Raw genomic sequence first — 21,207 nt, 5'->3', positions numbered from 1 at the left:
TCACTGCCAGCACAGTGGGATGGGGTGAGGAGCTGCCCCTCATCATCCTCAGTGTGAGCACAGTGGGAAGGGGTGAGGAGCTGCCCCTCATCATCCTCACTGCCAGCGCAGTGGGAAGGGGTGAGTTGCTGCCCTTCATCATCCTCAGTGTGAGCACAGTGGGATGGGGTGAGGAGCTGCCCTTCATCATCCTCAGTGGGATGGGGTGAGGAGCTGCCCCTCATCATCCTCAGTGGGATGGGGTGAGGAGCTGCCCCTCATCATCCTCAGTGTGAGCACAGTGGGATGGGGTGAGGAGCTGCCCCTCATCATCCTCACTGCCAGCACAGTGGGAAGGGGTGAGGAGCAGCCCTTCATCATCCTCAGTGTGAGCACAGTGGGAAGGGGTGAGGAGCAGCCCTTCATCATCCTCAGTGTGAGCACAGTGGGAAGGGGTGAGGAGCTGCCCCTCATCATCCTCAGTGTGAGCACAGTGGGATGGGGTGAGGAGCTGCCCCTCATCATCCTCAGTGGGATGGGGTGAGGAGCTGCCCTTCATCATCCTCAGTGTGAGCACAGTGGGATGGGGTGAGGAGCTGCCCTTCATCATCCTCAGTGTGAGCACAGTGGGATGGGGTGAGGAGCTGCCCCTCATCATCCTCAGTGTGAGCACAGTGGGATGGGGTGAGGAGCTGCCCTTCATCATCCTCAGTGTGAGCACAGTGGGATGGGGTGAGGAGCTGCCCCTCATCATCCTCAGTGTGAGCACAGTGGGATGGGGTGAGGAAGCTGCCCCTCATCATCCTCACTGCCAGCACAGTGGGAAGGGGTGAGGAGCTGCCCTTCATCATCCTCAGTGTGAGCACAGTGGGAAGGGGTGAGGAGCTGCCCTTCATCATCCTCAGTGTGAGCACAGTGGGAAGGGGTGAGGAGCTGCCCTTCATCATCCTCACTGCCAGCACAGTGGGATGGGGTGAGGAGCTGCCCCTCATCATCCTCACTGCCAGCACAGTGGCACTGGGGTGAGGAGCTGCCCTTCATCATCCTCACTGCCAGCGCAGTGGGAAGGGGTGAGTTGCTGCCCTTCATCATCCTCAGTGTGAACACAGTGGGAAGGGGTGAGGAGCTGCCCCTCATCATCCTCAGTGGGATGGGGTGAGGAGCTGCCCCTCATCATCCTCAGTGTGAGCACAGTGGGATGGGGTGAGGAGCTGCCCCTCATCATCCTCAGTGTGAGCACAGTGGGATGGGGTGAGGAGCTGCCCCTCATCATCCTCAGTGTGAGCACAGTGGGAAGGGGTGAGGAGCTGCCCTTCATCATCCTCAGTGGGAAGGGGTGAGGAGCTGCCCCTCATCATCCTCAGTGTGAGCACAGTGGCACTGGGGTGAGGAGCTGCCCCTCATCATCCTCACTGCCAGCACAGTGGGATGGGGTGAGGAGCTGCCCTTCATCATCCTCAGTGTGAGCGCAGGGGGATGGGGTGAGGAGCTGCCCCTCATCATCCTCAGTGTGAGCACAGTGGGAAGGGGTGAGGAGCTGCCCCTCATCATCCTCAGTGTGAGCACAGTGGGATGGGGTGAGGAGCTGCCCCTCATCATCCTCAGTGGGATGGGATGAGGAGCTGCCCCTCGTCATCCTCACTGCCAGCACAGTGGGATGGGGTGAGGAGCTGCCCCTCATCATCCTCAGTGGGATGGGGTGAGGAGCTGCCCTTCATCATCCTCACTGCCAGCACAGTGGGATGGGGTGAGGAGCTGCCCCTCATCATCCTCACTGCCAGCACAGTGGGATGGGGTGAGGAGCTGCCCCTCATCATCCTCACTGCCAGCACAGTGGGATGGGGTGAGGAGCTGCCCCTCATCATCCTCAGTGTGAGCACAGTGGGATGGGGTGAGGAGCTGCCCCTCATCATCCTCAGTGGGATGGGGTGAGGAGCTGCCCCTCATCATCCTCAGTGTGAGCACAGTGGGAAGGGGTGAGGAGCTGCCCTTCATCATCCTCACTGCCAGCACAGTGGCACTGGGCTGAGGAGCTGCCCCTCATCATCCTCGGTGGGATGGGGTGAGGAGCTGCCCCTCATCATCCTCAGTGTGAGCACAGTGGCACTGGGGTGAGGAGCTGTCCTTCATCATCCTCAGTGTGAGCACAGAGGGATGGGGTGAGGAGGAGCTGCCCCTCATCATCCTCACTGCCAGCACAGTGGGAAGGGGTGAGGAGCTGCCCTTCATCATCCTCGGTGGCACTGGGCTGAGGAGCTGCCCTGGCCATGCCAGCCCCCACAGCCTGTGACAAGGGACACAGGTGATTTGTTGGCCAAGGCTCAGTCAGGCTGATGCAGGAAGAGCAGGGTTTCCCATCCCTGCCTCAGCCAGGTGCTCCCAGAAGGGCATTCCCACGTTTCCCATGGGATCCCGTTTTGGGAGCCTTGGCTGGGAGCCCTTGGCAGCTCTGCTCCCCAAGCACACAGCCGCTGCTGCGGGAGGCTTTCCTTCCATGCGGTGCCAGCAATCCTCCCTGACCCTTGTGTTCTCCTGGGCAAGGTCTCTCGTGAAGGGGGACTGGGATTTGCGGGATGCATCCAAGCCCTCCAGCGGTGACCTGGAGTGACTCGGGCAGGTGTGCTCCGCAGGTCTGTGCTGCCGGGGCCATCTGTCCTTGGCAGCCGGTGCTGCAGTACCATGGTGACAAACAGTGACAAACAGCGGGTGCCCTACCTGGCGGAGCCCTGGGGTGCCTCTGTCCCCCTGGTGTGACCCAGATCCCTGTTTGCCGAGGGACAGGCACAGGGGGCAGCAGTGCCTGGGTGGGGCTGCAGCGGGGATGCACCAGGACAGGCAGAGGAGCTCTGCTGCTTGTTCCTGTCCTGAGCCCTGTTCTTGCTCACACTGGAGGAGCTCTGCTGCCCATTCCCTGCCCTGAGCCCTTTTTGCTCAGGCTGGAGGAGCTCTGCTGACTGTTCCTGTCCTGAGCCCTCTCTCTGCTGCCTCCTCCTGTCCTGAGCCCTCTCTGCTGCTTGTTCCTGTCCTGAGCCCTGTTCTTGCTCACACTGGAGGAGCTCTGTTCCCTGATCCCTGTCCCTGCTCACACTGGAGGAGCTCTGTTCCCTGATCCCTGTCCCTGCTCACACTGCAGGAGCTCTGTTCCCTGTCCTGATCCCTGTCCCTGCTCACACTGGAGGAGCTCTGTTCCCTGATCCCTGTCCCTGCTCACACTGCAGGAGCTCTGTTCCCTGTCCTGATCCCTGTCCGTGCTCACACTGGAGGAGCTCTGTTCCCTGATCCCTGTCCCTGCCCAGGCTGGAGGAGCTCTGTTCCCTGATCCCTGTCCCTGCTCACACTGGAGGAGCTCTGTTCCTGTCCTGATCCCTGTCCCTGCTCACACTGCAGGAGCTCTGTTCCCTCTCCTGATCCCTGTCCCTGCTCACACTGGAGGAGCTCTGTTCCCTGATCCCTGTCCCTGCTCACACTGGAGGAGCTCTGTTCCTGTCCTGATCCCTGTCCTGCTCCCTGTCCCTGCTCACACTGGAGGAGCTCTGTTCCTGTCCTGATCCCTGTCCTGCTCCCTGTCCCTGCTCACACTGGAGGAGCTCTGTTCCTGTCCTGATCCCTGTCCCTGCTCACACTGGAGGAGCTCTGTTCCTGTCCCCATCCCTATCCCTGCTCACACCGGAGGAGCTCTGTTCCCTGTCCTGATCCCTGTCCCTGCCCAGGCTGCAGGAGCTCTGTTCCCTGTCCCCATCCCTGTCCCTGCTCACACTGGAGGAGCTCTGTTCCTGTCCTGATCCCTGTCCCTGCTCACACTGCAGGAGCTCTGTTTGTCCTGATCCCTGTCCCTGCTCACACTGCAGGAGCTCTGTTCCTGTCCTGATCCCTGTCCCTGCTCACACTGGAGGAGCTCTGTTCCTGTCCTGATCCCTGTCCCCATCCCTGTCCCTGCTCACACTGCAGGAGCTCTGTTCCCTGATCCCTATCCCTGCTCACACCGGAGGAGCTCTGTTCCCTGATCCCTGTCCTGCTCCCTGTCCCTGCTCACACTGGAGGAGCTCTGTTCCTGTCCTGATCCCTGTCCTGCTCCCTGTCCCTGCTCACACTGCAGGAGCTCTGTTCCTGTCCTGATCCCTGTGCTGATCCCCGTCCCTGCTGTTCCAGGGGTACCTCTCCGAAGGCCTGGTGACCAAGTGGTACCGCTCCCCGCGCCTCCTGCTGTCTCCCAACAACTACACCAAAGCCATCGACATGTGGGCAGCCGGCTGCATCCTGGCCGAGATGCTGACCGGGAGGATGCTCTTCGCTGGTACGTTTCTGTCTCATGTTGATTCCCTGTTCTCCTTCCCCTTTCCTTGCTACCCATTCCCAGGCATTCTAGCCCGGCCGAGGGAGCTCCCCTGTGTGAGGAGGGGAGATGCCCTGTCCCAGGAGGTTTGTGCTCCATGCCATGGATTTGGATCGTGATTGCTGTCTCCAAGCTGCTTCTTTCCTTTGAGGGAGGACATCTGGATGCCACCACCCATTTTGAGGATTTACCTGTAAGCATGAATTGACGCTGCAAAGGTGGAGTGCAAGAAGAGAAGACAACAAAGGCACAGCAAGGAGTTATCAGCGCAGCATTCAAAGCTCGGCTCTGACATTATTGAGAAGAAAATATGTATTTAATTGTCCCAAAATTGTCCCACTGCACAGGACAGCCCAGCACAGCACAGCACAGCCCAGCCCAGCCCAGCCCAGCCAGCCCAGCACAGCTCCCCTGGGCTGTCTCTCGTGCCTGTCTGTGCTCTGGGTGACAAGGTTTAACGCGTTTGGTGAGCAGCTGCTCGCAGAGTTGTGTAAATAAATAACCAGCCCCGTTAATAATGGAGCAGGATTTCCCTCTCGGGTATCTCAGCACCTCTGAGCTCCACAGCCTCAGCTGCAGCTGCTCTTCCATAATTCTTTTGTGGAAGCTTTAAAATAAGCAGTCAGTACCCTTAGGAGGAGATCATTTAAATTGCTTCCCTTTCCTTCCTTATTTTCATCCTCAATTTCTCCAAAGCTTTCCAGTCCAGGGTTTGCAGCTGTGAAAATTGTGCCTTTAACCTGTCTGCTCCTGGTGTTTCCTTGGGATTCGTTCTAGGAGCAGGGCACTGTCTGATCTTGCTGGGAGGTGCTGCAGTCTCTCACTCCTCAGGTCAAACAGCAGAACAAGAGCTGCCCTGCCCACCCAGCACAGCTCCCGAGCATTTCTGGCTCTTCACGCCGTGCTAGACCCCTCTCTCAGCCCCAACCTGGGTTTCCTTTTGCTCTTTGTGGATCCCAGGCTATAAGTGACGTTGGCTGGCACTGCTGAGGTCTCCAAGGTGGTGCTTTAAGCTCGTTTTGTGGTGAGGCAGGGGCAGAAGTAGCCCTGGGGTGGGAGGGATGTGTCCTCTGCCTGGGTGAGCTGAGCAGAGCAGCCACACAGGAACCTCCCCGGGCTGGATGCTGAGAGCCCCCAGCAGGTGCAGACCAGAGGTGATTCATTCGAGGTGATTAATTTGAGGTGAAATGAGGTGATTTGGTGACCAGAGGAGGGGTTTGGCACACCACAGGCTGGGCACACGCTGCGAGCATCCCTTGTTCTCTGCCTCCCAGCCCAATGAAATCTCTCAGTAATCCCCAGGGTGCTTGGTTAGTGGGTGGGGATCCAAACCAAGCTCAAAATACCAGCTCTTTTTGGGTGGCTTTGAAGCTGTGTCATTGTCCTGGGAGGCTCTGGCCCCCTGCCCCTTTTCCCTGCCTCCTCCTGTGCCAGCAGAGCAGGGCCCGGGCAGGGCTGGCACAGGCAGGGTGCCCTGGGGTCCTTCATTTGCTGGAGGGGAGCAAAGCCCAGCCCCAGAGCAGCTAAAACTCACCAACACCCAAAGGATTTGCCTTTGCTGCAGCTCTGCTCCTCTTGGCTGGGGAGAAGGAGCCCAGCACAGCCAGCTGCAGCTTCTGTCCCTGCAGGGGGAAACATTCCCAGAGCCGCAGCCTCTGTCCCTGTGAAAAACGCCCATCACTTGTTTTCAAGATTTGAAAAGTTTCATGGTAATAAAATGGTTATAAAAATAGTAATGCAATTAGAGTGGTAACAATTTGAATTAGGTCAATATGAGACAATATGAGACAATAAAGAGTTATGGACAGTCTGGGTACCTTTTCTGGGGAGCATGAGCCTGAAAAAGGACACCCGTTTACAAAGGATTAACCCTTAAAGCAACAGCCTGTTGCATATTCATACACCTCATACATGATGCATAAATCCCATTCAAACACAGGATTCTGTCTGGTCAGTGTCAACTTCTTCCTCTTAATCTTAACAGCACCTTCGAGGCAGGAAGAAGTTTATTTCTTCTGATAAGAGAGCAATAAATTATTATTCTCTGAAAGTTTGAGGTGTCCTGGGGCTGCTATCTCCTGTGAGTGCTTCATTCCTTTCTTAAAAAAAATATGTCCCACTTACGTAGTTCTTATTTTAACTACAAAAGTTACCTTTTAACTACAAGACTGCATTCACCATATTATTAAAATGTTAATACAGCGCTGCTAATCAATACATCAAAATGCACATAGTAAATATCTGCATAGAGCCATACAAAATGCACTTTTCACACTGCCTGCAGGGCGAGCCCTGCGCAGAGCCCTGGGTGGGCAGAAATGAGAAATGAGAGCAGTGTGGTCCAGAGGGAGCTCCATCCTGCAGCAGCGCCTTGCCCTGGGTAAATGGTTTCTAGAGAGTGCAGTTTAAATTGACTGCTTACCATAAATCAATGTAATTAACTCGGCAGTCTATCTGGGGTGCTTGAGCAAGGCAGGTAAGTGAAGGTGATCGGTGATTCGGGGTAGGTGTCTCTCACTGCTTCCATTCTCCCACAGGGATTTTCTGGCTGTGTCACAGCTCATGGGGAGCGGGACATTCCCAGCAGCTGGAGCTTGGATTGCAGGCCTGGCTCCCCTGCAGCAGCAGCAGCAGCAGCACTACAGAAAACAGGGAAAAGTGTCTCTGGCTGAGCGGCTGCAGCTCCCTCCAGTGTCCCTTCCACCCAAAGCAGCAGCAGTGGGAGCAGCAGTAAATGGGGAAAGAGGAGAAAAAAGGAGGAAAAAGGAGAAAAAAGGAGAAAAAATGAGAAAAGAGGAGAAAAGAGGAGAAAAGAGGAAAAGAGATCTGTCCATGCAGATCTCCATGGGGTTCACCAGTGGGGCTGTGCTGTGGCCAAGAGCCAGAGATGGCACAGGGGCTTTTCCCGTGGGATCAGGGCTTACTGCCAGGGCTTGGGTGCTCCCTGGGCTTGGCTGCAGGCCTGGAGAAGCCTCTCTTCTCCAAGATGTGGTGCAGAGCTCCTCGTGGTGCAGACCCTGGGTAACCACAGCCTGCTGCGTTTATTCTGCCCCTGGTTCGTGTTCTCCTTTGCAGGAGTTAATACCTTCAGAAAAAAGGTCCCTGGGAATTCCATAAATAGAGGATAATGGAAGAGAACGGGGTTTCTTGGGAGCCATAATTCAAGGCTTCCAGCGCTGCATTAGCAGCTCCTTTGTGGGACTGAACACGGTGTCTGTTGGCTGCCAGGTACCTTCGGCTGGGGCTGCGCTGAGGGAAAAGCCGCAGAGGCTTTGTGACTTTTCTCACCCTGTAATTTGGATCACAGCTAGGGAATTAGCCTGGCTAACAAGGTGCTCATTTCCTGCTAGATATCTTCAGTTTCCCCTGGCGTCACGCTGCGAATCTCTGAGTGACCTAAAATTAGTCCTTGTGTAAGGAAAGTGGATTACTCTGCCAGGACTGACAGGGGAAGGGCGTCCCTCCCTTTGTCTCCTTTGCTTTTCCGCCTGCTCTGCCTCGCTGATTGAGCGGCTGTGTGTGGTGGTGGCGGCCAGCTGGGCTCTGTCAGCATCCCTTGGGGCTGCTGAGGTCGCTGCTGTGCCACTGAGCTGTGCCATGTGGCCTGGCAGTGGCCGTGGCCACCACTCTGGGCTGGATGGGAGAGAGCCTGCCACCATCCCTGGCTGTCCCCAAGGGGCTGTGCTGGGGTCAGTGCTGTGTGTGCTGCTCTTGTTGGGCCCCCTGATGGGGGAAAACCTCCTTTCAACAGTCCTGTGCCAGGATTGAGAGACTTTTTTTGGTCTTCACGTTGCTGTTAATTGTTATCTTATGAGAAGTCTGACATGCTGTCTGCACCAGACTTAGCGCGCAAGAAAGTGCAGCAAAAATGGCCCCAAGATGTGCAGTTTCAAGGTCTTCTAAAGCTGTTTTATCCAATTAACTCTTAAAATGTGCTTAATTTCCACCTTTCTACCATTACTAATCCTTTCTCTGTCCATGTAACCTCTGCACTGAGGCTTCCCCACCCAATCACCCTGTGCCACCAATGCTGCAGGAGGAGGAGGAGGAGGAGGACGAGGAGGAGGAGGAGAAGGAGAAGGAGAAGGAGAAGGAGAAGGAGAAGGAGAAGGAGAAGGAGAAGGAGAAGGAGAAGGAGGAGGAGAAGGAGAAGGAGGAGAAGGAGCTCAGACAACAGCCAAGATCCTCCGTCTTGCCTCCTATCTACCTCTATACTAAAACCCCAAAACTCCAAATTTCTCACCCTGTGACAAACTACACTATTGTCTATTGTCCATTTCACACACTTGTGGACACCAATCCATCCCAAACCTTGGAAGCCTTCTCCAAAAGCAGTGCTTCCCTGCCTCAGGACCACTCGGGGCAGGCAGAGAAACACTCCTAGTGCCCTGGCTTCCAGCAAGCTCCACAGGTGTGAGTCTGGAAAACTCGTGCTGATCTGCAGGAGCTCTGGGCTGTGGAGAGGGGGCCCTGCAAACGCCAGGGAGCTCCACAGGAACAGGGCTGCCTCAGGGCAAGCAGTCCCCATGTCATGAGAGAGGCCTCCCCTCCCTCCCTGCTGGCTGATCAGAAATGCTGCCCATCCGTGGGGCTGATTCTCCTTGTCATGGATGGGCCATTGAAGCAGCCTGAAATCCATGTCTGGGCCAGGAGTGTCTTGGTAAACTTGGTAACAATCCCCATTGTTTTGGCTGCCCCAGGCTGCTCCGTGCTGGTCGTGCCTCTGAGGACAGGACATTTCTGACCATTCCTAACCGTTTCCATTTTCTAACTATTCCTGGCAGGCAGAAATCCAGTGTGGCAGCTCCGCATTCCCACCAGGCTCCTCTGCCTGCGTGGGAGGCTGGAAATCCCCATGGATGTCACCTCTTGGTGGCATCCTGGAGAGCCTAGCGTGTGGGAATGGCTCTCATTGATGAGGTGCTCTGCTTGGCTCTGCTGCTGCTCTCTTCCCAGTGATGGGCAGCCAGCCCTGAGCGGGGCTTGGGGTTTTATGGGTAAAAATGTCCTGAAGGAAAAGGACTGAGAACATGAAATGGCACAGGGCAGCCGTGGGCATTGCCACCACCAGAGCCATGACTTGGTGCCTGGAATATGGTCAGAAAACACCCTTCCTCTTGGGGCTGGACACCTGCATTCCTTTAAAGGTGGAGCCTGGGGACCCCTGGGGCTGGCAATACCCCACGCCTGCCCCAGTTTAACTCCTGTGTCTGGTCTCACTGCTCCCTCCTTCTTCTCCCTGCTCAGGGGGCCACGAGCTGGAGCAGATGCAGCTGATCCTGGAGACCATCCCTGTGATCCACCAGGAGGACAAGGAGGAGCTGCTGAAGGTGATGCCCATGTTCATCAACAGCACGTGGGAGGTGCGGAAGCCGCTGCGCAAGCTGCTGCCCGAGGTGGACAGTGAAGGTACCGTGGTGGCCCCGCAGCTTCCCCGGCTGCTGTGTGCCCCAAAACTCTTGTCGTGTGTGTTAGTCCTGGCTAGGTGATACAGGAACACAACAGACCCCCCTTCTGAGCTCTGCAGAATCCCAGCTACCAGTGGAGGTTCACAGAAACCGGCGCAGAAACAAAGGTTGCAGCACAGGCCTGGGGTGGAACTGGGGTAATTTTATTTGATGGTAAAACTCCCCAGGCCCTGAACTGAGGGAAAACAACAGCTTATAAACTGGGGGAATTCTTACAGTCTCTAGGTAATCAGGAGGGCTGGGGGTGGAACACAAGGCAGGGAATACAACGTGCAAGCCAATGGAGGATTTCAAGGGAGGGGAATGGCTTGGGACAGTAGAGGTTAACACCTGGATATGGGAGGGGGTTTGAAACTTGGCAGGGAGTAACTAGGTAACAAACAGAGAAACCACACTTAACTAAACTGAATAACCAAAAAGCAAGTCTGTGCCACACCAAAGACAGGGGGAGAAAAATACAGAGGGATTAGGAAACCAGAAATTAAACAGTAAACATGCCAAATAAAACCACACACTACACCAGCTGTGTCCCCGGAGCTGCTTCTGGGGTGCCAGGGTTGCTGTCCTGCAAGGCCCAGGGCCTGAGCTCTGGGGAAGGGGATGCACATCCCTGGGGGTCCCGGCTGTAGCTCAGATGTCCCCAGTGCTGTCCCCTCACAGGTGGCCTGTCCCCGGGCTGTGATGCTGTGGCTCGCTCACAGGTGTCTCCTAAGGGTGAAACACACTTCCAGGGCCCTTTGGAGTGCATCCCATGTGTCTCCCTGAGCTGTGAGCGAGGGCTTGGCCCAGAGGCTCTTTCCCAGTCTGCAGCTGTGCAGCACAGCGAGGGACAGGCTCTTCCTCACAAACACCCCACTCCTGAGATAGGTGTTACAGACAGGAATATGAATCAGTGCTCCCCTGAGCTCCTTCTGAGGGCTAAACCAGGCCTGCTCTTGGGGAGAGCTCAGGAGCAGGCCCAGCTCACATCCTGGAGTGACTCTTCATGTGAGAGGCTCAGCCCAGAGGCTCTTTCCCAGCCCCATCTGTTCCGTCTCTGTGCCTCTGGCCTGAACACAGCTGTGCAACTGCAGGACAGGGTTTCCTTCACAAACACCCCACTCCTGAGATGGGTGTCACAGACAGGAACTGACCAGTGCTCCCCTGCACTCCTTCTGAGGGCTAAACCAGGCCTGCTTTTGGGGAGAGCTCAGGAGCAGGCCCAGCTCACAATCCTGGAGTAACTCTCCATGTGAGAGGTGCCAGGCCTGGCTCAGCCCAGAGGCTCTTTCCCAGCCCCGTGCCTCTGGCCTGAACACAGCTGTGCAACTGCAGGACAGGGTTTCCTTCACAAACACCCCACTCCTGAGATGGGTGTCACAGACAGGAACTGACCAGTGCTCCCCTGCACTCCTTCTGAGGGCTAAACCAGGCCTGTGTTTGGGAAGAGCTCAGGAGCAGGCCCAGCTCACATTCTGGAGTAACTCTCCATGTGAGAGGTGCCAGGCCTGGCTCAGCCCTGAGGTTCTCAGGCTGCTGCTGGCCTGAGCACAGCCGTGCAGCACTGCAGGACAGCTTTTCCTCACAAACACCCCACTCCTGGGGTGTTACAGGAGCTGACCAGTGCTCCCCTGCACTCCTTCTGAGGGCTAAACCAGGCCTGCTTTTGGGGAGAGCTTAGGAGCAGGCCCAGCTCACAATCCTGGAGTAACTCTCCATGTGAGAGGTGCCATCCCTGGCTCAGCCCAGAGGCTCTCAGGCTGCTGCTGGCCTGAGCACAGCCGTGCAGCACTGCAGGACAGCTTTTCCTCACAAACACCCCACTCCTGGGGTGTTACAGGAACTGACCAGTGCTCCCCTGCGCTCCTTCTGAGGGTTAAACCAGCGTTAAACCAGGCCTGCTTTTGGGAAGAGCTCAGGAGCAGGCCCAGCTCACATCCTGGAGTAACTCTCCATGTGAGAGGCGCCGTGCCTGGCCTTGGTGACACAATATCCATGGGCCCAGGGCTGTGTCAGCCTCCAGCAAGCAGCAGATTTATTCCCAGCCGTGGCTGCAGGAGGAAAGGTCAGCCCTGCCCCTCACATTACTCACTGTCATTTCCCTGCCTCTCTGACCCGTGGTGCATCACAATATATAAGCCATAATGGGTTTTTGTGACCTTACGGAGCAATTGACTTCTTCCTGCTTAATTAGTCCGAGCCATGAGGTAATCTCACGGGAGACAGTCAGAAATTGGTTAATGTTGGAGCTCTGGGGCAGCACGTGTGGCTGTCCTTCCTGCTGAGGGGTTCTGCCCCTACAGAAACCGTCCCATTTACACAATTGCACCTTCAGTGGGATGTTCCTGGAAGTTTCAGTAGGAAGCTGTATCTGAAGAAAGGCATTATTCCTATTTTTGTTGCCTGAACTCAAAGGGTCTTTCCATGAAAGGATCAACTGGATAAGCAACAACTTCAGTGGCAGGATTTTACCTTTTCACATAACCTCAGTAAGTGGAATCACCAAATCAATCATAGCCAGCCCTCTACGTGCACGTTTAATTGCACTTAAAATTCATCACAGAAAGAGTTCATGCAGCACAGTCTTCCTAAAATTATTTTAGCCACTCAGAATTCTTCAAACATTTATGGGTAAAATAATTTCATGGCATTGGTCACACCAAAGGCTTTTAAAAGTTGCAGTAAATCTAATCCACTCCAGTGGGGCCAAAGAGGTGAAATCAGCTGTCTGAAACACAGTGTGCTTGTCAAATGGATCTGAGGGCATGGAGTCAGATCCCAGCACCTTCCAAAGGCCTTTTTGGCGTGGAATCTCAGCTCTGTGCTGGTTTGGGAGGCCAGTTCTGTGCTGGGATCTCAGCTCTGTGCTGGGATCTCAGCTCTGTGCTGGTTTGGGATGCCAGTTCTGTGCTGGGATCTCAGCTCTGTGCTGGGCTGGGATGTGATCCCAGCTCTGTGCTGGGATCTGGCGCTGTAGCTCTGTGTGTGTGACCCCTGTGCTGTCCTGCACAGCTCTGAGGGTGCTCTCGCAGTCATCCCCTAGCCATGCTGCAGGAGGTGACACCTGGGGGCTGCAGGGCTGCTCCCCTGCAAGCTCACAGCTCCATGAGGGGCAGGGGACCCCAGCAAGGACAGAAGTGCCTGGTTTGGGTTGACCTGGGGTGGCCTTTAACTCATTCCTTGCTCCAGGGGAATTTGCTGGGTGGGCTCCGTGAGGCTTGTCCTGACAAGGGAGCTATTTCTGCTTTTGAGGAATGGTGAGCTTGTGTGTCTCTGCCTTACAGCCATTGATTTTCTGGAGAAAATTCTGACATTTAACCCCATGGACCGGCTGACGGCCGAGATGGGCCTGCAGCACCCCTACATGAGCCCCTACTCCTGCCCCGAGGACGAGCCGGTGTCGCAGCACCCGTTCCGCATCGAGGACGAGATCGATGACATCCTGCTTATGGAGGCCAACCAGAGCCAGATGTCCAACTGGGACAGGTACCATGGCTGGGTTGGGCTACCAAGGCCTTTTGGAAGTTGGGGTTTATTGCAAAGGGCCTGGGTGCAGGGCCCTGCTGGGATTTGGGGTTCATTGCACAGGGCCTGGGTGCAGGGCCCTGCTGGGATTTGGGGTTCATTGCACAGGGCCTGGGTGCAGGGGCCTTTTGGAACTTGTGGTTTATTGCAAAGGGCCTGGGTGCGGGGCCCTGCTGGGATTTGGGGTTTATTGCAAAGGGCCTGGGTGCGGGGCCCTGCTGGGATTTGGGGTTTATTGCAAAGGGCCGGGGTGCAGGGCCCTGCTGGGATTTGGGGTTTATTGCACAGGGCCGGGGTGCACGGCCCTGCTGGGATTTGGGGTTTATTGCACAGGGCCTGGGTGCAGGGCCCTGCTGGGATTTGGGGTTTATTGCAAAGGGCCTGGGTGCAGGGGCCTTTTGGAACTTGTGGTTTATTGCACAGGGCCTGGGTGCAGGGCCCTGCTGGGATTTGGGGTTCATTGAAAGGGCCTGGGTGCAGGGCCCTGCTGGGATTTGGGGTTTATTGCACAGGGCCTGGGTGCAGGGCCCTGCTGGGATTTTGGGGTTCATTGCAAAGGGCCTGGGTGCAGGGCCCTGCTGGGATTTGGGGTTCATTGAAAGGGCCTGGGTGCAGGGCCCTGCTGGGATTTGGGGTTTATTGCAGAAGGCCTGGGTGCAGGGCCCTGCTGGGATTTTGGGGTTCATTGCACAGGGCCTGGGTGCAGGGCCCTGCTGGGATTTGGGGTTTATTGCACAGGGCCTGGGTGCAGGGCCCTGCTGGGATTTGGGGTTTATTGCACAGGGCCTGGGTGCAGGGCCCTGCTGGGATTTGGGGTTTATTGCACAGGGCCTGGGTGCAGGGCCCTGCTGGGATTTGGGGTTTATTGCACAGGGCCTGGGTGCAGGGCCCTGCTGGGATTTGGGGTTTATTGCACAGGGCCTGGGTGCAGGGCCCTGCTGGGATTTGGGGTTTATTGCAAAGGGCCTGGGTGCAGGGCCCTGCTGGGAGCTGCCAAACACAGCTCAGAGCAGTAAAGAGAAGTAAATAGAGTGGTAAAGAGGGTGAGAGAAAGAGAGAGGATGAGAGGATAAGAGGACAAGAGAGTAAGACAGCGAGGTTCCTGTTACAATACAATAGATCTTCTTCTGGTCGTGGAACTTGCAGTTTATTGCCAAGGGCCTGGGAGCAGGGGCCTTTTGGAACTTGGGCCTGGGTGCAGGGCCCTGCTGGGAGCTGCCAGCCACAGCTCAGAGCAGGCCTGAGAGAAGTAAAGAGAGGGATAAAGAGGATGAGAGAGAGAGAGGGTAAGAGGATAAGAGAGTAAGACAGTGAAGTTCCCGTTACAATACAATAAATCATCTTCAGTGTGGAACATTCTATTTCTCACCAACCAATCTAGTACAAGATACAAATCCTATGGCATTTATATACAGCCTATCAGAATCATTACATTACCACACTGTGCTACATTTTAAACCCTAAACACTCCTCTTTGGGCCCTTCTGCCAAGCTGTAGGGTCTGCTCTGACCTTTGGGCCTGTCTGCAAGCAGAGGGTGTTGTTCCATCAAAAGAGGATCACCTTCAGCCGCCACACCATTGTTTTCCAGTTGTTCAGTAACTGAGGTATCTCAAAGCTTGCTTTCATTTCAATCTCACTCATAGTTTCCATATTCTCAAAATCTTTTGCCAAGCAATCATATCTATAAGGCTTTCCTGTTTCACCTTCCCCAACACCTCTGGCATGGCTGGGTTCCACCATGCCTGTTCTGACCCCTGAAGGATGCCTGCTTTTCCCTCTTTGTGCCATGCTGTAATTCCAACCCATGCTGGTGCCTCGCTGAAGCTGCCCAGAGGCTCCTCCTGGATTCCACAGGGACCAGAAGCTGAGCCTGCACATACCAGTACATCACTGAGTGCCTTTCTGCTCTTGGTTTTCAGCCTAGGTTGTCTTCAAGTGGGTCTAAGTGGCTCTGAAGCCCCTCCCTGTGCCCTCTGCCCCTGCAGTACAGGCACAAAATAATGTAATTCTTGTACCTTTTGGGCACTGGGCCTGATTTGGATCATTATATTCACCACTTTTCAAGGTGCATCACCTCAGAGGCCACAGATCTGGGGGCCTTGTAAAAAACCCTGAGTTGAGCTGACGTTTAAATGGCTTGCTGGAAGCTGCACTGGAAGTTTAGAACGGCTCCAAGCCTTGAGCTGAGGTCTCTCACATTCTAGGTGATTACCCCAGACCCAGCAATGCGGCAGGCAGGACAAAATAAGCAGATAACAATTAACTAGGTTCAGTTTTCTGTACAGCTCCTTCAGGCTGTGGGGGATGAACTGGCTGAGGATGCTCTAGCATTGCTCCCCTCTGCAGAGCAGTTAAATCTCCTCACCCTACGGATCCACTGGGTTCCACCAGCACTGAAAAATTATCTAAAGGCACTCCTCCCTCCCCTTGCCTGCACTGTCTGTGCCTGAGCGAGCAGATGTGGGAGACAGCCAGGGCAAGGTCATCAAAGTGGGGTCTGGGGGCTCACTCAGGCTGGGAGGAGGGCTGGAAGCAGGAAACCCACCCTCAGTGCTTCCCCACATTTTGGGAAGGATGAAAGTTTTACAAGAGAGTCTCACAGATATGTGTGCTCGGCAGAAAGATTTTTAAATGTAGAATCTGGTGAAGGAATAGAGATAGAAGCAAGTTTTGATGTAGAAGAAAAGAATTGCAGAGCCAGTCTCGCTGGATAACCAAGGAGGCAAAGGGTGTGTTAGTTAGAAGGGGTTTTTATGGCTTACAGCAAAGGATAAACCCACCCCAAACAAGAAGATGTTTTTACCCAGCAGAAAGAGAGCACAGGCAAACAAGGCAGCAAAGCTGCAAGTAGAAAAAAGGTCTCAGAATTTTCCACTGCAAGAAAACTGAAAAACAACTTCTAGCTTAAACTGTAATGTACTGACTTTTAGTGATTGGAGAACAGTAACATGAATATGGTAATTGTAGTAGTTATGATAGGCTGTAGATAATAGTTAAGGTATAGATTGGTTCTACTGTATTAAGATGCTCAGCAAAGGAAAGTATAGAATGCATTGTAACCAAAAGAAAAATATATAATGCATTGTAACCAAACCCAAAGGGTCTCCAGGCCTGCCTGCAGCTGGAGCTGACAGCTGTGGGCACAGCTCTGTCACCCACCACCCTGGGCTGCTGGAACACCTTGGATACAATAAACTGCATTTTGGAGAGCCCCTGGAGCCCCACACCCCTCATTTCAGCTCTTACACCCACAGCCCCAGAGCAGCAGCTCAGGGCTGGAGGCTCCCTGTCACCTTCTCCTTGCTGTGACACAAGGGGCTGAGGGTGGGGACATCCATGCCAGCCGGTGGGCTCTGCAGCACGAGCCAGCTGTTGTGGGGACAGCAGGTGACTTTGGCCATGTGCTGTGGCACAACTGAGGGGCGGCTGATTGCTGTGCCAGGGCCCCAGTACCCGGATAACGCATTCCACAGGCAGCTCAGCCAGGAGCCAGTGAATCAGGGGGCACTGGGAGAGCTCTGGGTGCTGTCAGGGACTCCAGCTGGCCGGAGAAGCTGTCACTGAGCAAGGTGACCCTCCAGGGATGCTCTGGGCCCTTGACATCAGAACAAACTGGTGATGCCCAGCCTTGTCAAAGGAAGGGGACCAGGACACCAGTTGGTTCATCACAGGCCCTTCGGGTCCGGTCCGGTCCCGGTCCCTCAGGTCCTTCTGGTCCAGTTTATTGAAGAAAGTATCAAACACTTATACAGCAAATAATAAGCTTATGAATATTCTGTAAGCTAAGCAATCTATTGGTTAAACTCTAGCATTAACTCATCCTCATTCCTTAGGGGTTACATCTCTCTTTTCTCATGTCTCTTTCACTGTTTGTTATTATACCACAGCTAGGCCCAAGGACACTGTTATCTGTGCAGGTGCAGGACTTGGAATTAGCCATGGTTTTGTACTTTTCCATTTTCTAGCAGCTAAATTCCCAACACAGCCTCAGTGGGGTTGTTCACAGAATTCACAGAATGACCAGGTTGGAAGAGACCTTCAAGACCATCGAGTCCAACCCAGCCCCAACACCTCAACCAAACCCTGGCACCCAGTGCCACATCCAGGCTTTGTTAAACACACCCAGGGATGGTGACTCCACCACCTCCCTGGGCAGTTCATTCCAGAACTTTATAATCCTCTCTGTGAAAAGCTTTCTCGTTATATCCAACCGACATTTCCCTTGGTGCAGCTTGAGACCATGACCTCTGGTTGTGTCAGTTTTGAGTTCATGTCTTTTACTGTTCTGTCACCAAACAGGAAGGGCACAGCTGAGGTCCCTGTCTGTTGGCTGAGGGACAGATTGGTAGTTATTGCTGTTAATCATGTTTTAGTCCTGAGTAGAGGGGCAGATTGGTAATTATTGCTGTTGATCAAGTTTTAGTCCCGAACGGAGGGGAGGTGATCGACACCTAAACGAAGGAGCCGCTCGGTTTGGTTGTTGGGCTCTCATTCCTGCATCTCAGGCTGTTGATAAATAAAAATGATTGGCCCCCTGGCATTTTAGGGCAGAAGAAGGCTCTCTGTGCTGCCAGTAAGAGGTTAGCCCAGCTAGCAGAAGGCCAAGGGGCCGTGCTGCTGCCCGTGTGTGAGCGCAGCGTGTCTTTGGCAGGTACCACATCAGCCTCTCCTCCGACCTGGACTGGAGGCACGACAAGCACCACGACATGGACGAGGTGCAGCGGGACCCGCGGGCGGGCTCGGAGCCCGCGGCGGAGGAGGCGCAGGTGGACCCAAGGAAATACTCGCAGAGCAGCTCGGAGCGCTTCCTGGAGCTCTCCCACTCCTCCATGGACCGGGTGTTTGATGCCGACTGCGGGAAGTCGTGTGATTACAAGGTGGGATCGCCCTCCTACCTGGACAAGCTGCTGTGGAGGGACAGCAAGCCCCACCACTACTCGGAGCCCAAGCTCATCCTGGATTTATCCCACTGGAAAAGGGCCACCATAGCGCCCGCGGCGGAGCTGTCGCTGGAAGAGGAGCCCTCCAACCTGTTCCTGGAGATTGCGCAGTGGGTGAAGAGCACGCAGGTGGGGCTGGAGTGCCCCGGCTCCCTGCCCGAGATGCAGGAGCGGAGCCTGCCCTCCTCTCCTCACCGCCTGCACAAGGAGCCCACCGCCGTCAGCGGCGACACCGACGCCGACTTCGACCTGGACGTCTTCATCTCCAGGGCGCTGAAGCTTTGCACAAAGCCCGAGGACCTGCCCGACAACAAGCTCAACGAGATCAATGGGGCGTGCATCTCGGAGCACCCCGGGGACATGGTGCAGGCAGAGGTGTTCCAGAAGGAGCGGTGGTGAGGGCCCCAGCCCCGCCGCGTCCCCTGCCCGCGCTGTACCAAACGCCTTTGCCAGGAAAGGCAAGCACAAACCACACGCGCCCCTGGATGCCTTAGAAGTGCTTCTAAGGGGATCGAGAGGTGCGAGTGAAATACTGAGTTCCTTACACTGCCTTAACAATCTTGCCTTGCGATCTCTGGGACCTGTTTGAAACTTAGATGTACGAGGGGGAAAACGACGGTACATGGTTTGCAAACAGTAGTCAAATAGACTTCTTTTCCTCTCTTTTTCTATGGTAACTTGAAAGGACAAGGACAAAAATTAACATTTTCAGTGTGGTCACATATCCTCCTGGTTGGACATGTTCCCAAAATGCCGAACTTTGAGTCTCTCTGAGGGCGCCTGTGTGAGCACAGGTATGGAATAAAGTGATGCCAGCCATCAGTCAGCACTGAATGGAACTACAGGTAGAGTTTGGCCATCAGACGAAAAACAAAAAACTCTCTGAGAGTGTTAATGGACAAGAAATTTGACCTACAAATGATGGGCCATTGGGGATTTGTTTTATTTTTTTTTTCTGAGGAGAAGACAAAATTTTTGCTAAGTGCATTTTGCTGGTTTGTGGTTTCTCACACCAAAATCTCCCCTGTGGCTGCACGGGGTGCAGCAGGGGACACACGGGGATCTGAGCTTTCCGAGCCCTCGGGATGCAGCCTGGTGGGTCCTGCCTCGGAGAGCTGCCACAGCTCCTGACACAGATCTCGTGAAGGAAACAACAGTTCCTGTGGCTTGGGATTTGTGACTGGCCACTTGGCTGCCAGCTTCTGTGGGAGAGGCTGGTGCCAGCTGTGTGTACATAGATGAAGACACCGCTGATCTACTGTACCTTCTGTTTTCATCCACACTTCTGAGCACCTTAATGATTAATCAGCTAACAAGAGTTTGTATATGGAAGAAATGTTCTATACTTATATTTAACCCAACTCGGCAGCTTTTTAAATGGAGATGTGTAAATAGTGCCACACAAGACAGCCTCCGCTTTCCTCAGCATCCTGCTGCTGTGCTGCCCGGCACAGCAGCCCTGCTCACATCTGTACAACAGAAACTGCTGTATTTAGTACTGCTAGGCCCATATTTAACTACTCCCCTATTCATTATTTCCACCCTTTTAACAAGCAACCCGCTAAATGCTCTGAGATGTGAAGAAGCTGGTGTGAGGCTCAGATAACTAACAGCAGTGTTTAGTGTACTAGCCCTGGGGTCTGTCCTTGCTGGGACCAGGAGCAGGTTTAGCTGCAGCAGGCCTTGACAAGCCCAAAATTGTGTTCCTACTGTGAAGATCTCACACTGGGGTGATGGAAACACCGCTGCTGCAGCCAGTCAGCAGCACTGGTGTGAAGGCAGCCAGCTGCCAGGATGGGATGGGCTGCCAGCCCGGGTGCAGGGGTGGGGAAGGCATTTGGAAGGCGAAGCTGATGGAGAAGGGCTCAGAAAGGCAAAGCCATTTGTCTCTGGTCTTTGCTTTGAGGATTTGGACATCCCCCAGAGTGGTTTAGAAAGGGGAAGGAGGACAGAGACAGAGGTTTGGTTTCTGGTGTGTTGCAGATGATTGATATACCTCAACTAAAGCTCAGCACTTTCACTGCTGGTGGGGGGGACATTCCAACGCCAGGAGCAGCTGCCCCCAAGCTGGAGCAGATCCAACATGCCCAGGAGCCCATGGCTGGCTGACCATGGTCCTGCTGCCCACAGCTGGCTGACCATGGCTGGCTGCCCATGGCTGGCTGACCATGGTCCTGCTGCCCACAGCTGGCTGACCATGGCTGGCTGCCCATGGCTGGTTGACCATGGTTCTGCTGGCCACAGTCCCATTCCCCATGTCCCACTGCCCACAGTCCCATTCCCAACAATCCACTGCCCACAGTCCCATTCCCCATGTCCCACTGCCCACAGTCCCATTCCCAACAATCCACTGCCCACAGTCCCATTCCCCATGTCCCACTGCCCACAGTCCCACTGCTCATATCCCACTCCCCACGGTCCCATTCCCCACAGTCCCACTGCCCATATCCCACTGCCCTCGGTCCCGCTGGGCCCTGTGGCACCGCACTGGCAGCAGCCAGCAGAGTTTGGAGCTGGCCTGCCGAGCTCAGAGGTGTGCTGGGCTTGGAGCAGGTGGAAGGGCTTGGCTGTGTCCCAGGGCTCTGGCCAGAGCCCATCCCGGTGGGAGAGGCACGGAGCTGCAGCCAGCAGGGTCAGCACCCGGGGCTGGCTGTGTCCGGGCTCGGGATGGAGAGGCACGGAGCTGCAGTTGGGTCAGCACCCGGGGCTGGCTGTGTCCGGGCTCGGGATGGAGAGGCACGGAGCTGCAGCTGGGTCAGCTCCCGGGGCTGGCTGTGTCCTGGAGCCCATCTCGGGATGGAGAGGCACGGAGCTGCAGCCAGCAGGGTCAGCACCCGGGGCTGGCTGTGTCCGGGCTCGGGATGGAGAGGCACGGAGCTGCAGCCAGCTGGGGTCAACACCCGGGGCTGGCTGTGTCCGGGCTCGGGATGGAGAGGCACGGAGCTGCAGCCAGGTGTGGGTCAGCACCCGGGGCTGGCTGT

The 21,207-nt window shown here is 55.2% G+C and overlaps 1 protein-coding gene across 3 annotated transcripts in view; it reads left to right on the top strand.

Moving 5' to 3' along the window:
• Positions 1-20,980, top strand: part of MAPK4 (mitogen-activated protein kinase 4) — a 67,718-nt gene extending 46,738 nt beyond the window's left edge. For all 3 annotated transcript variants that reach the window (XM_064736016.1, XM_064736015.1, XM_064736017.1), the window contains exons 3-6: positions 4,129-4,273; positions 9,560-9,721; positions 13,044-13,245; positions 17,938-20,980. In XM_064736016.1, coding sequence (XP_064592086.1) covers positions 4,129-4,273; positions 9,560-9,721; positions 13,044-13,245; positions 17,938-18,625 — 1,197 coding nt within the window. In that variant the 3' untranslated portion in view covers positions 18,626-20,980. The remainder of the gene's footprint in view (positions 1-4,128; positions 4,274-9,559; positions 9,722-13,043; positions 13,246-17,937) is intronic.
• Positions 20,981-21,207: the final 227 nt, after the last annotated feature.

This window comes from Zonotrichia leucophrys, chromosome Z (genome assembly GCF_028769735.1).
Source record: "Zonotrichia leucophrys gambelii isolate GWCS_2022_RI chromosome Z, RI_Zleu_2.0, whole genome shotgun sequence".
In the NCBI taxonomy this organism is placed as follows: Eukaryota; Metazoa; Chordata; class Aves; order Passeriformes; family Passerellidae; genus Zonotrichia; species Zonotrichia leucophrys.
This window is presented reverse-complemented; position numbering and strand designations above follow the sequence as displayed.